The sequence below is a fragment of the Oncorhynchus nerka genome, linkage group LG22 (assembly GCF_034236695.1).
Source record: "Oncorhynchus nerka isolate Pitt River linkage group LG22, Oner_Uvic_2.0, whole genome shotgun sequence".
Lineage (NCBI taxonomy): Eukaryota > Metazoa > Chordata > Actinopteri > Salmoniformes > Salmonidae > Oncorhynchus > Oncorhynchus nerka.
Window position 1 is genome coordinate 47,806,390 of NC_088417.1, and position 12,279 is coordinate 47,818,668.

A 12,279-nucleotide genomic window follows, 5' to 3' on the forward strand; every position below is an offset into this window, starting at 1 on the left:
TATATTTTTCGATGTACTCAAAGGTCCGTTATAGGTCCGTGTTTTAACCACTCAGCAAGAAGATCTGATTTCACTATTACTGAAACAGGACCCAGGTGGTAAATATAAAGATCCAGTCCACCTAAAAAACTAGAGAGACCTTACACTTCAAAGCCTAGCAAAATGCATAACGTGTAGAATTACAAAGGTATTGTCAGATATTATTCATCCTATTCAGACAGTTTTTTTTACATGGACATTAAATTGGAGATAATATTAGACAAGTACAGAAAACAAAGGAACACTATGAAAAATCTGGGAAACCAGGCCTGGTATTCATAGATGACTTTGAAAATCCCTTTGATAAAGTACAATTGGAATTTAATTTCGTACAATGGGTTAAAGTTATGAGAAAGTACTTTCTCAGAAAGTTTTACATTGTCAAGAGGAGTGAAACAAGGTTGTCCACTTTTGGCGTATCTATTTATTATGGCCATCGAAATGTTAGCTATTAAAATCAGATCCAGCAATAATATCTAGGGGCTAGAAATCCAGGGCTTAAAAACAAATGTGTCATTGTACGATGACGATTCATGTTTTCTTTTAAATCCACAATTTGGATCCCTGCACAGCCTCATAGAGGATCTAGATATTTCTTCTAATCTCTCTGGATTAAAACCGAATGATGATAAGTGCATTCAGTATATTACATATTGGATCTAAAAAACAACAACAACTTTTATATTACTGTGTACCAATAAAATGTTCAGACGGTGAAGTGGACATACTTGGATTTCATATCCCAAAATAAATAAATAATGTCACTGCAATACATTTTAAGAGAAAGTCTATTTGTGGAAAAATCACCTTGATTAACTATTTAGTCATAGCCCAGTTTACTTATTTAATTATAACCCTGCCTACACCTAACAGTGAAGAGGCGACTCTGGGATTCTGGCCTTCTAGGCAGAGTTGCAAAGAAAAAGCCATATCTCAGACTGGCCAATAAAAAGAAAAGATTAAGATGGGTAAAAGAACACAGACACTGGACAGAGGAACCCCACCTTGAAGGCCAGCATCCCGGAGTCGCCTCTTCACTGTTGATGTTGAGACTGGTGTTTTGCAGGTACTATTTAATGAAGCTGCCAGTTGAGGATTTGTGAGGCGTCTGTTTCTCTAGACACTCTAATGTACTTGTTCTCTTGCTCAGTTGTGCACCGGGGCCTCCCACTCCTCTTTCTATTCTGGTCAGGGCCAGTTTGCGCTGTTCTGTGAAGGGAGTAGTACACAGCGTTGTACGAGATCTTCAGTGTCTTGGCAATTTCTCACATGGAATAGCCCTCATTTCTCTGAACAAGAATAGACTGATGAGTTTCGTAAGAAAGTTCTTTGTTTCTGGCCATTTTGAACCTGTAATCGAACCCACAAATGCTGATGCTCCAGATACTCAACTAGTCTCAAGAAGGCCAGTTTTATTGCTTCGTAAATCAGGACAACAGTTTTCAAGCTGTGCTAACATAATTGCAAAAGTGTTGACTAATGATTAATTAGCCTTTTAAAGTGATGAACTTGGATTAGCTAACACAACGTGCCATTGGAACACAGGAGTGATGGCTGCTGATAATGACCCTCTGTACGCCTATGTAGATATTCCATCAAAAATCATCCGTTTCCAGCTACAAAAGGCATTTACAAGATTAACAATGTCTACACTGTATTTCTGATCAATTTGATGTTATTTTAATGGAGAAAAAAAAAGCTTTTCTTTAAAAACAAAGACATTTCTAAGTGACCCCAAACTTTTGAACGGTAGTGTAACTCTGCAAATAGCACTGCTGGTTGATTTGAAAAGTCATAGTCAATCAATCAATAGTATAATAATACTCTTAGCAAATGTGTTTATCTTTCATTTACAATCTGTAGAAACGATGTATCACGACTCAGGATTTGACCCAGATGCAAACACAAACACGGGGCAGGCAAAGGGCAGGTAGAGGGCAGGTAGAGGACAGGCAGTGTTTCGTGATCAGGTCAGAGTCAGGCAGGTACAGGATGGCAGGCATGCTCGGGATCAGGGCAGGCAGAAATGTCAGAACCGTCAAAACTAGGAAGCAGAACTTTAGAAAAAGGAAGACGGGCAAGCACACTGGTAAGACCTGACAAGACAAGACGAACTGGTAACAGACAAACAGCGACAAACAGAGAACACAGGTATAAATACACAGGGGATAATTTTGAAGATGGGCGACACCTGGAGGGGGGTGGAGACAAGCACAAAGACAGGTGAAACAGATGAGAATAGAAAGGTTCAGAACTTTTATGAAAAATCACAGCACAGTGGAAAATATATGTGGCATCTAGAAATCAAAACAAGATGGTCTTCAGAGATAGATGGGATGGGTTGAGGGTAGCTGAAGGCTGGGACTAAAAAGAAACAAAAGATAAAATATACTGTTCATGAAATGTATGTGGTATGTACAAGCTGGAAGTGGAATCCTAATTATTGTTGTTCATTAGTTTACTCCAATTAGGGGAGGGGTGGTAGGGTTAGGGGAAAATAATAAAGAACAGAACTATATATATATATAAATGAATATAAATATTGACAAAAAAATATATATGGGGGATTGGAAATTATGCAGACAATTACATTGATAGAAGCCCCAATCTGTCTGCAAAATGAAAGCTGATCGACTCCCTACATTTATTTACATTTTTTATAGATTAGGCTACATCATCACACAAAAAGCTGATTGTTTTTGCTCCAAAGCAATGTGTTGGGAATTCCTCATGCTAGTGCGACTGGAACATCCGTTACAAAAGAGAAGGTTGTGTAGCCTTCAATAAATATTTTTGGGAATATTAGTTGAAATCACCACAGGGTTTTTTATTTCAGCTGTTCAGAAATATGAGGCAACGGTAGGTTACATCATCACGGATCAGAACAGGTAAAGATAGAAACGTAAACACCCCTGACATTTAGTTTGCAAAGAAAAAAGACATATCTCAGACTGGCCAATAAAAAGAAAAGATTAAGATGGGCAAAAGAACATAGACACTGGACAGAGGAACTCTGCCTAGGAGGACAGCATCCCGGGAGTCACCTCTTTACTGTTATCGCTGAGACTGGACAGAGGAACTCTGCCTAGGAGGACAGCATCCCGGGAGTCACCTCTTTACTGTTAACGCTGAGACTGGACAGAGGAACTCTGCCTAGGAGGACAGCATCCCGGGAGTCACCTCTTTACTGTTAACGCTGAGACTGGACAGAGGAACTCTGCCTAGGAGGACAGCATCCCGGGAGTCACCTCTTTACTGTTAACGCTGAGACTGGACAGAGGAACTCTGCCTAGGAGGACAGCATCCCGGGAGTCACCTCTTTACTGTTAACGCTGAGACTGGACAGAGGAACTCTGCCTAGGAGGACAGCATCCCGGGAGTCACCTCTTTACTGTTAACGCTGAGACTGGACAGAGGAACTCTGCCTAGGAGGACAGCATCCCGGGAGTCACCTCTTTACTGTTAACGCTGAGACTGGACAGAGGAACTCTGCCTAGGAGGACAGCATCCCGGGAGTCACCTCTTTACTGTTAACGCTGAGACTGGACAGAGGAACTCTGCCTAGGAGGACAGCATCCCGGGAGTCGCCTCTTTACCGTTGAGACTGGTGTTTTGCGGGTGCCATTTTAACAACTAAATTACTCTTGCGTAAAACTATGCAAGCCTCTCTTTTGTTGGGACATTTACAGTTGTTCAGATATCCATCCCCCTCTACTTCATCATGGATGTAAATTGTATTTCATGATTCTTCCAATGATTATCTAACACAAGATGATGTGTTTCTTTTCATCTAGGCACTGGGCAGAGAGAAGCATAGAAATCCCATGGTAAGTGCAGTCTGTATGTCTGGTTTGATTGTTTGACTGAGTAAGCATCTCTGTATCGTTAGCTGTGTTTACATCCACACTGTCATAACCTGCCCAGCTAGGGAAATAATGAATTAGTTGAGAAAAGTTCACATCGAGGTCTTCTCTGTAATCCCGTCTCTCAGTTATTATTCTCTAATCTCACACATTGGAGAACAGTGCACGGCACAACGTTGTGTTTAGGCAGCACAGAACACAAATTAGCATCTTCGAATAGCCTTGAGATGGATATTGTCTGTCCCTGTCGCGCTCTGCACAGGCAGAATGCAGGAAGACCTCAGTGTCGTGTTGACTATGTTTTGTTTTGGATATATTGCAGACTCTGGCCTGGTGACAGTTCTTCCGCCTTGACCTATATTGGAGAGAGAGTATTTGAATATGTTTACTCTTCTCCATCGAACATTTGTTATGTTGAGTACAAACCAATTGGTTTCCTTTGATTGCCATAGAGAGCACTGAGCTATGTGTGCTATCATGTAAGAATTGAGATCACACCGCAGACGTAAGGTCTTGCAAACATTCTTTGGTTGTCTTTTCCCGTAGTAACCGCTGCTTGAAATACGTACTTTTGATCTCAAAGAGCACTTGTGCTTGTGTTCTTCAATGGTGGAAATAGTACCCAATTGTCAGTCCTACTTGACTCGAGTAAAAGTAAAGACACCTTAACAGAAAATGACTTAAGTAAAGTAGAAAGTCACCCTGAAAATACTATATTACTTTATCTCTCTCTCTGATGTGTGTGCGTCTTCTCTACAGTCACACGTTGCTTAAAATGCCAGAGATGGGCTATTGTGATGCCGATTATTGTCTAAAGGGATGTCAACGAGTTAAAGATCTCCTTCAGACTATATCCTGACTGAACGCTTGTTCCCCCACAGCCACCTACACCAGAAGACCTGTCCATTGTGTGCTTCACCAGTGGTACCACAGGTATGGTCATCTATCCACCAGACAAACTAACACCCCAAAGTGTCTTATTCTTTCCAGCTAAAAACAGTGTTCATGTGTATTATCACAGTGGTGTACTATCTTAAGAGTTTAGCCCACTTCATCCACAATCCCTGATTGAAGTCCAACCCTTGAAGTGTGTCTATTGCTTCTCTCATTGTGCGTGATGTATTATTAACAGGAAGAGACACCCCCCCCCCCCCCCCCCAGACCATGATAGGCTTCCGAGGGAAAGACATTTAAACATCAGTTGTCTGAAATCTTAACCTGTTATTACGGTCTGGCCACAAACACAGTCACAAAGAAAATAAAGAGTAAGATTAGGAGAATCCTGGTATTTCCAGACGAGGGTGGTAACCACAGCTTTAGTCACAGGCAGCGAAGCGGCCCACTGCAGTAGTGGAAAGAGTGCCACCTGTTGGTCTTTCAGTGTAACTTCCATTAGCCTGAAGCCTGTTTTCCCCTGGTGGATGTCTCTGCTGGTGCAGTCTTATCTGTCTGTCTCTGAGTGTGTGTTCCAAAAGTTGTTACAGGGTGGTATAACTCAGGCATTTTCCACTATGGCAAATACATAAAAAAAAAAAAGTGAATGTGTAATTTGAAAAAACAGGTGTCACAATATTTTTGTTCTGTTAGTCCCAAGGCTGCTAATAGCTAACTGTTTGTTTTTCCCATATACACTAAACAAAAATCTAAACGCAATATGTAAATTGTTGGTCCCACGTTTCATGAGATGAAATAAATTATCCCAGAAATGTTCCATAAGCACAAATCTTATTTCTCTCAAATTCTGTGCACACATTTGTTTACATCCCTGTTATTGTGCGTTGGTCCTTTACTAAGATAATCCATCCATGTAATTGGCATGCTGACTTCAGAAATGTCCACCAGAGCGTTTGCCAGATAATTTAAAGTTCATTTCTTTACCATAAGCTGCCTCCAACGTCGTTTTAGAGAATTTGGCAGTACATCCAACCGGCCTGAAAACCGCAGACCGTGTGTGACCACACCAGCCCAGAACATTCACGTCCGTCTTCTTTACCTGCGGGGTCGTCTGAGACCAACCACCCGGACAGCTGATGAAACTGTGGGCAAATGCTCACCTTCAATGGCCACTGGCACGATGGAGAAGTGTCCTCTTCACGAACGAATCCCGGTTTCAACTGTACCGGGGAGATGGCAGACAGTGAGTGGTTTGCTGATGTCGCCGTTGTGAACAGAGTGCCCCATGGGGGAGGTGGGGTTATGGTATGGGCAGGCATAAGCTACAGACAACAAATACAATTGCATTTTTACAATGGCAATTTGAATGCACAGAGATACCGGGATGAGATCCTGAGGCCCATTGTCGTGGCATTCATCCGCCGCCATCATTTTATGTTTCAGCATGATAATGCAAGGCCCCATGTCGCAAGTATCTGTACACAATTCCTGGAAGCTTAAAATGGCTTGCATACTCACCAGACATGTCACCCATTGAGCATGTTTGGGATGCTCTGGATTGACGCGTACAACAGATTATTCCAGTTCCTGACAATATCCAGCAACTTTGCACAGCCATTGAAGAGGAGTGGGACAACATTCCACAGGCCACAATCAACAGCTTGATCTATGCGAAGGAGATGTGAACTCTATGCGAAGGAGATGTGTTGCACTAAATGAGGCAAATAGTGGTCACACCAGATACTGACTGGTTTTCTGATCCACATCCCTACCTTTTTTGAAGGTATCTTTGACCAACAGATGCATATCTGTATTCCCAGTCATGTGAAATCCATAGATTCGGGCCTAATGCATTTATTTAAATTGACAGATTTTCTTATATGAACTGTAACTCAGTAAAATCTCAGAAATTGTTGCATTTTGCGTTAATATCTTTGTTCAGTGTATATCTACCTTGGTTGTTTTCCATGGATTGATACTGTATGCGGCACCCTTTTCTCTATGTAGTGCACTACATTTGACCAGTAGTGCACTATAAAGGGAATAGTGTGCCATTTGGGACAGATCTAATGCTATCCATTGTTGAGAGCAGGTATAAGGGGAGAAGTTCATTGAGTTTTTTCTGAATCCCTCCTCCGTAGGAAACCCAAAGGGAGTCATGCTGACACACGGGAATGTAGTGGCTGATTTCTCAGGCTTCCTCAAAGTCACAGATGTGAGTTCAAACAGACTATGGTGTCACAGACCCTTTCCTTGGGGAAATCTGCCTTGCATTTATCTTTAGTAGGTACTTTTCTCTCATTTCTGTAACTCTGTTAGAGGCATGGCTCACTAAATTGCTTCAAGTCCCATATCTTACATGGGACAATAAGATGTATTTATTTTGTATTTATTTATTTGTGCATCATTTATGTTTCTCATTAGTATCATATTTGACAGTTTAGTGGCGGGAAACAAGTGGTTCTGAACCTGTCTAACTACCGCTTCTCTCCCCCATGCTTGTCTGGCGTGCCACAGAAAGTCATATCCCCAAACCAAGACGATGTTCTCATCTCCTTCCTGCCTTTGGCTCACATGTTTGAGAGACTCATCGAGGTAATGTCCCAAACAAAGTCCATACGAGGCTTTGAGTTGTATTATTATAGTTGGTGTGTGTGTGTGTGTGCGTGCGTTTCCAGACCTGAAGGATCTTGGCAATTGCCCTGGTCCTCGGCCGCAATTGACCTTGCTATTTGAGATGTTAACTTTGCCAGAACCAGTCAGCTCTTTACTGATACCCTATCTGCTGCCTCTGTAAAAGCTGGCTCATACGGTTAAGGGTGTGTGCTTTATTTCATCCGTTTCTCACAGCTACAGGAAACTCGAGTCCCAATTGGCACCCTATGTTATATATTGCACTACAAAGGGATTAACTTGTGGGTATCTGCGTTGCTGCATAGAAGTCCCACGCATTAACAGTGTCCGGATGTGTGTATTCTCGTGAACGTGAAGCACATGTCTGAGAGGTGGTTTCCTGTGTCTGTGTCCGCCTCTCACACGCTGACAGTAGAAGAACACGTACTGCAGCGGGACTAAACAGGCACGCTAGTTGAACGCGTGTGGTTGCTTTACCCCCTCAGTACTGCAGCTGGTCCAGTGCCAGCTCTGTTGTTTTTACCATTGTAGTCAATCAAAAAGAATAGGGTCGTTCCTGACTGATCCTAAATGAGTAGTTAGGGACATGAAACCCTTTGAAACCCTAGCTACAGGAAACAACAGACCAAGCGTGTGGTCCAAATGGCTCCCTATTCCTCAGTAGGAAATGCTCCAAAGATGGGATTGAATTAGGGTCATGGCTAGAAGGGAGTAGCAGGTTAGGAGGATTAACATAGCAGGTTAGGATAATTAGCTTAAGGTTAGAAAAGGGGTTAGGGTTAGCTAAAATGCTAAACATTTCCACTTTTGACGTTTATTTGACAAAAGCTGGATCCCTTCTAACCATGACCATGTATTAGGTCAGATCCACTTTTAACCAAATGTCTAATTGTTAAGAAACAGAGAAGAGTGAGGAGGTTATAAATGACTATCAGCCATTTGGTTTTTAGGAAGGATAAAAAGGTACTTCTAAAGTATATAAACAAATCAGAAACAACTTGGACAAAAAAGTACACAATGCTCACACTATTCATTGGGCTATTCAATTGCTCTATTTAATTGCTCTGTAACCAAGTATCATGTTATAAAAAGAAAACATTCAGCATCACTCTGTCAAGGGAAATATACTGTAAACGGAACAAAAATATAAACATGTAACATTTAAACAAGTGTTTCATGTTTCATGAGCTGAAATAAAGGATCCCAGAAATGTTTCTTGCGCACAAGCTTATTTCTCTCAAATGTTGTGCACAAATTTGTTTACATCCCTGTTAGTGAGCATTTTTCCTTTGCCAAAAATAATCCATCCACCTGACAGGTGTGGCATATCAATAATCTGATTAAACAGCATGATCATTACACAGGTGCAACTTGTGCTGCGGACAATAAAAGGCCACTCTAAAATGTGCAGTTTGGTCACACAACACAATGCCACAGATGTATTAGGTTTTGAGGGAGCGTGCAATTGGCATGTTGATTGCAGGAATGTCCACCAGAGCTGTTGCCACTGAATGTAATGTTAATTTCTCTACCATAAGCCGTCGTTTTGGAGAATTTAGCAGTACGTCCAAGCGGCCTCACAACTGCAAACCCTGTCTATGGCGTCGTGTGGATGAGCAGAGTGCCCCATGGTGGCGGTGGGGTTATGGTATGGGCAGGCATAAGCTACGGACAACGAACACAATTGCATTTTACTGATGGCAATTTGAATGCACAGAAATACCGTAACGAGATCCTGAGGCTCATTGTGAGGCCCATTTATTTTTAAAGTTATCTGTGACCAACAGATGCATATCTGTATTCCCAGTCATGTGAAATCCATAGATTAGGGGCTAATGAATTTATTTAAATTGACTGATTTCCTCATATGAACTAACTCAGTAAATACAATGAAATTGTTGCATGTTGCGTTTATAATATTATTTTTAACAAAAACATCTACATATATTTCAGGATGTTGCGCATTCCTGGAAATCATCAGAATTCATGTAAACATTACAGTTTTGAAAACATAGCTTATATGGTGTAAATTGAGCCTCAGGATTGGGTAAATTAAGCCACCTACACATTTCTGTACTGAATGAAATATTACCACTTCCTTTTTAAAACTATGTCTATCTTTATTTTCCAAACACAATTCAACACAATCACAATTTTGAGTCTTTTAATAATTCTTATAATCTTTTAACACAGGTTTAACAAACACTTTGTCCTTTTTCTAATCACTTTTAGCATAGGCCAGGCCCTGTTGTTATCTCATATCCCAGCGATAATACCTAGCATTACACGTGGGAAAAAAACACTTCAGTTTTCTTAACTTGCCATATGCTTAACTATTGGCTCAACTTACCCTAAGACAAACATTTTGACTATATTATCCCACACAGCTACAAGGATGCACTTTCATGCTAGATTTAGGACCTCATATTGAAGCTTATAGAGACTGCAACTGATGTATTTTATTTTTATATATTATTTTACTACGCAAGTCAGTTAAGAACAAATTCTTATTTTCAATGACGGCCTAGGAACAGTGGGTTAACTGTCTGTTCAGGGGCAGAACGACAGATTTGTACCTTGTCAGCTCGGGGATTCGAACTTGCAACCTTTCGGTTACTAGTCCAACGCTCTAACCACTAGGCTACCCTGCCGCCCCAGGGTAGCCTGTATAGAACAATCTTAAAATGATCTACTTTGGTTTACTTACAAGCATCATGAAACCTCTAACACAATAAATTAATTTGACTTGGTGAAAATGTTTTTAGGTCCTAACTTGCTTACTACTTTTTCCATGTGGTTTCTTCCTCCACGGACTCAAATGATTCATTTTGCGTATGGTTTCCTAGCAACTAGGGTGGCTCTACTTATCCCTTTGGCTCAACTTACCCCACTCTCCCCAACTCTATGCAATAAGTGCTTTTTGAATCAACGGTCACTGTTTTGTCTTCTTTCTCTCTAATTCCCCAGTCTGTGGTGTATTGTCATGGTGGCCGGATCGGCTTTTTCCAAGGTGACATCCGCCTGCTGTCTGATGACATGAAGGCCTTACGGCCCACCATCTTCCCTGTGGTGCCTCGATTGCTCAACCGCATGTACGACAAGGTGAGAGAACCACCTACCCACACATGCACACGCATAGACTCACACACCTCCCCTCATTCTCCATATCTTATATCAACTCACCCTCTCTCTCGTGTGTGTGTGTGTGTGTGTGTGTTCCACAGATCTTCAGCCAGGCCAACACCCCATTGAAGCGCTGGCTGCTGAACTTTGCAGCCAAGAGAAAAGGGGCAGAGGTCAGCAGTGGGATCATCCGCATGGACAGCCTGTGGGATAAGATATTCTTCAGTAAGATACAGGTATCCACCTCACCTCCTCCTCTTGTCCTCTCCTTCCTATGAGTGGCCTGACACGGTTGATGTATGAATGGATGGACAGATGGACGGACGGATGTGAAGATTGATACATAGATGTGTGCTGTGTGTGTGTTCCGACAATAAAGGGGGAATATGCCCTGTGTATGTCCCCAGTGTGACCCTTTGGCAGGCGGAATCCGCTGTTGTTGGAGTTTGGGTTGTAATAATATTGTGTTCTGTTGGCAGGCCAGCCTGGGTGGGAGGTTACGTATGATTGTAACTGGAGCTGCTCCGGCCTCCCCCACCGTACTGGGATTTCTCAGGGCAGCACTGGGTTGTCAGGTGAGTGACACACACACACACACACACACACACACACACACACAAACATGTATGAGTGCTTAAACCCACACAGACACACACAATAAGGCACACATACACAAACACATGAGCATGTGTGCACACAGACAAACCACACAAATCACACCCTCCTAACATGCTGTCTATCCTTGCTGGCTGTAGGTGTATGAGGCGTATGGTCAGACAGAGTGTACTGCTGGTTGTACTTTCACCACTCCTGGAGACTGGACCTCAGGTTAGCTTATATTCCCTCTCCTCTTCTTCTCCTGGTATTCTTGCTCACTGGCCTACAGTAGGGGTGTGTCCCAAACGGCTCCCTTCATATGCACTACGTTTGTCCAGGGCCCGATTCCCTAAATAGTGCACTTCTTTTGACCAGGGCCCATAGGACTCTGGTCAAAAGTAATGCACTATATAGGGAATAAGGTGCCATTTGGGATGCATCCCATATTATAAGGTTTGTTGGGTGCCTTGTAATATCAATCTTCTTACTATCCATTTCTTTCAGCCAATCATCAGTCATTTGTGTCAGTGCCGAGCATGTTGAAAGTCTGATGTTCATTTGTTTTCTGTAAAATATAAACACCTTATCCTGCACCACTGGGCGAAAGTCTCCAATTTGACTATAGTGGAAACAAAATGACACAGAGATAACATGCTGCATGTCGGGAACACATTATCGTATCACCCGCCAGGAGATTGTGTTATTAGTCAGTGTTATTAGTCAGAGTCACATGCTTTCAGCCTCACACAACCGTTGAGGTTTTTATGTTTTCAGCTCTGTGGCTATGGGATGCAGGGGCCACCTTTCTGCAGTGTGCTGCTCAGACGCCCAAATAGGACCACAACCATTTCCCATCTGTAACGTGTGAGAACAGGGGTGACGGGTCGGTAGACCTGACCAGATTTGGGTCAAAGGCCTGTGGATCACATCCAGTATTTACCCACGCACCCTGTTGTTGTTGTTTTACAACAGGTTCGCAACAGGTTTACAACATGTTCGCAGTTGCAGTCTGATAACGTATACGTATTATCTCGGTGAAACAGCCATGGCCAAAGGTTACACTGGGAAAGTAATGAGCTGCAGTACTTGTGGTTTAATGGTTGTTAAAGGAACTGAAACACCGAACCCA

The 12,279-nt window shown here is 42.2% G+C and overlaps 1 protein-coding gene across 1 annotated transcript in view; it reads left to right on the plus strand.

Moving 5' to 3' along the window:
• acsl6 (acyl-CoA synthetase long chain family member 6) overlaps nucleotides 1-12,279 on the plus strand; it is a 41,810-nt gene that overhangs the window by 15,184 nt on the left and 14,347 nt on the right. The window contains 8 exon segments of the mRNA XM_029627093.2: nucleotides 3,834-3,866; nucleotides 4,784-4,835; nucleotides 6,938-7,011; nucleotides 7,314-7,391; nucleotides 10,398-10,532; nucleotides 10,655-10,789; nucleotides 11,033-11,128; nucleotides 11,309-11,381. Coding sequence (XP_029482953.2) covers nucleotides 3,834-3,866; nucleotides 4,784-4,835; nucleotides 6,938-7,011; nucleotides 7,314-7,391; nucleotides 10,398-10,532; nucleotides 10,655-10,789; nucleotides 11,033-11,128; nucleotides 11,309-11,381 — 676 coding nt within the window.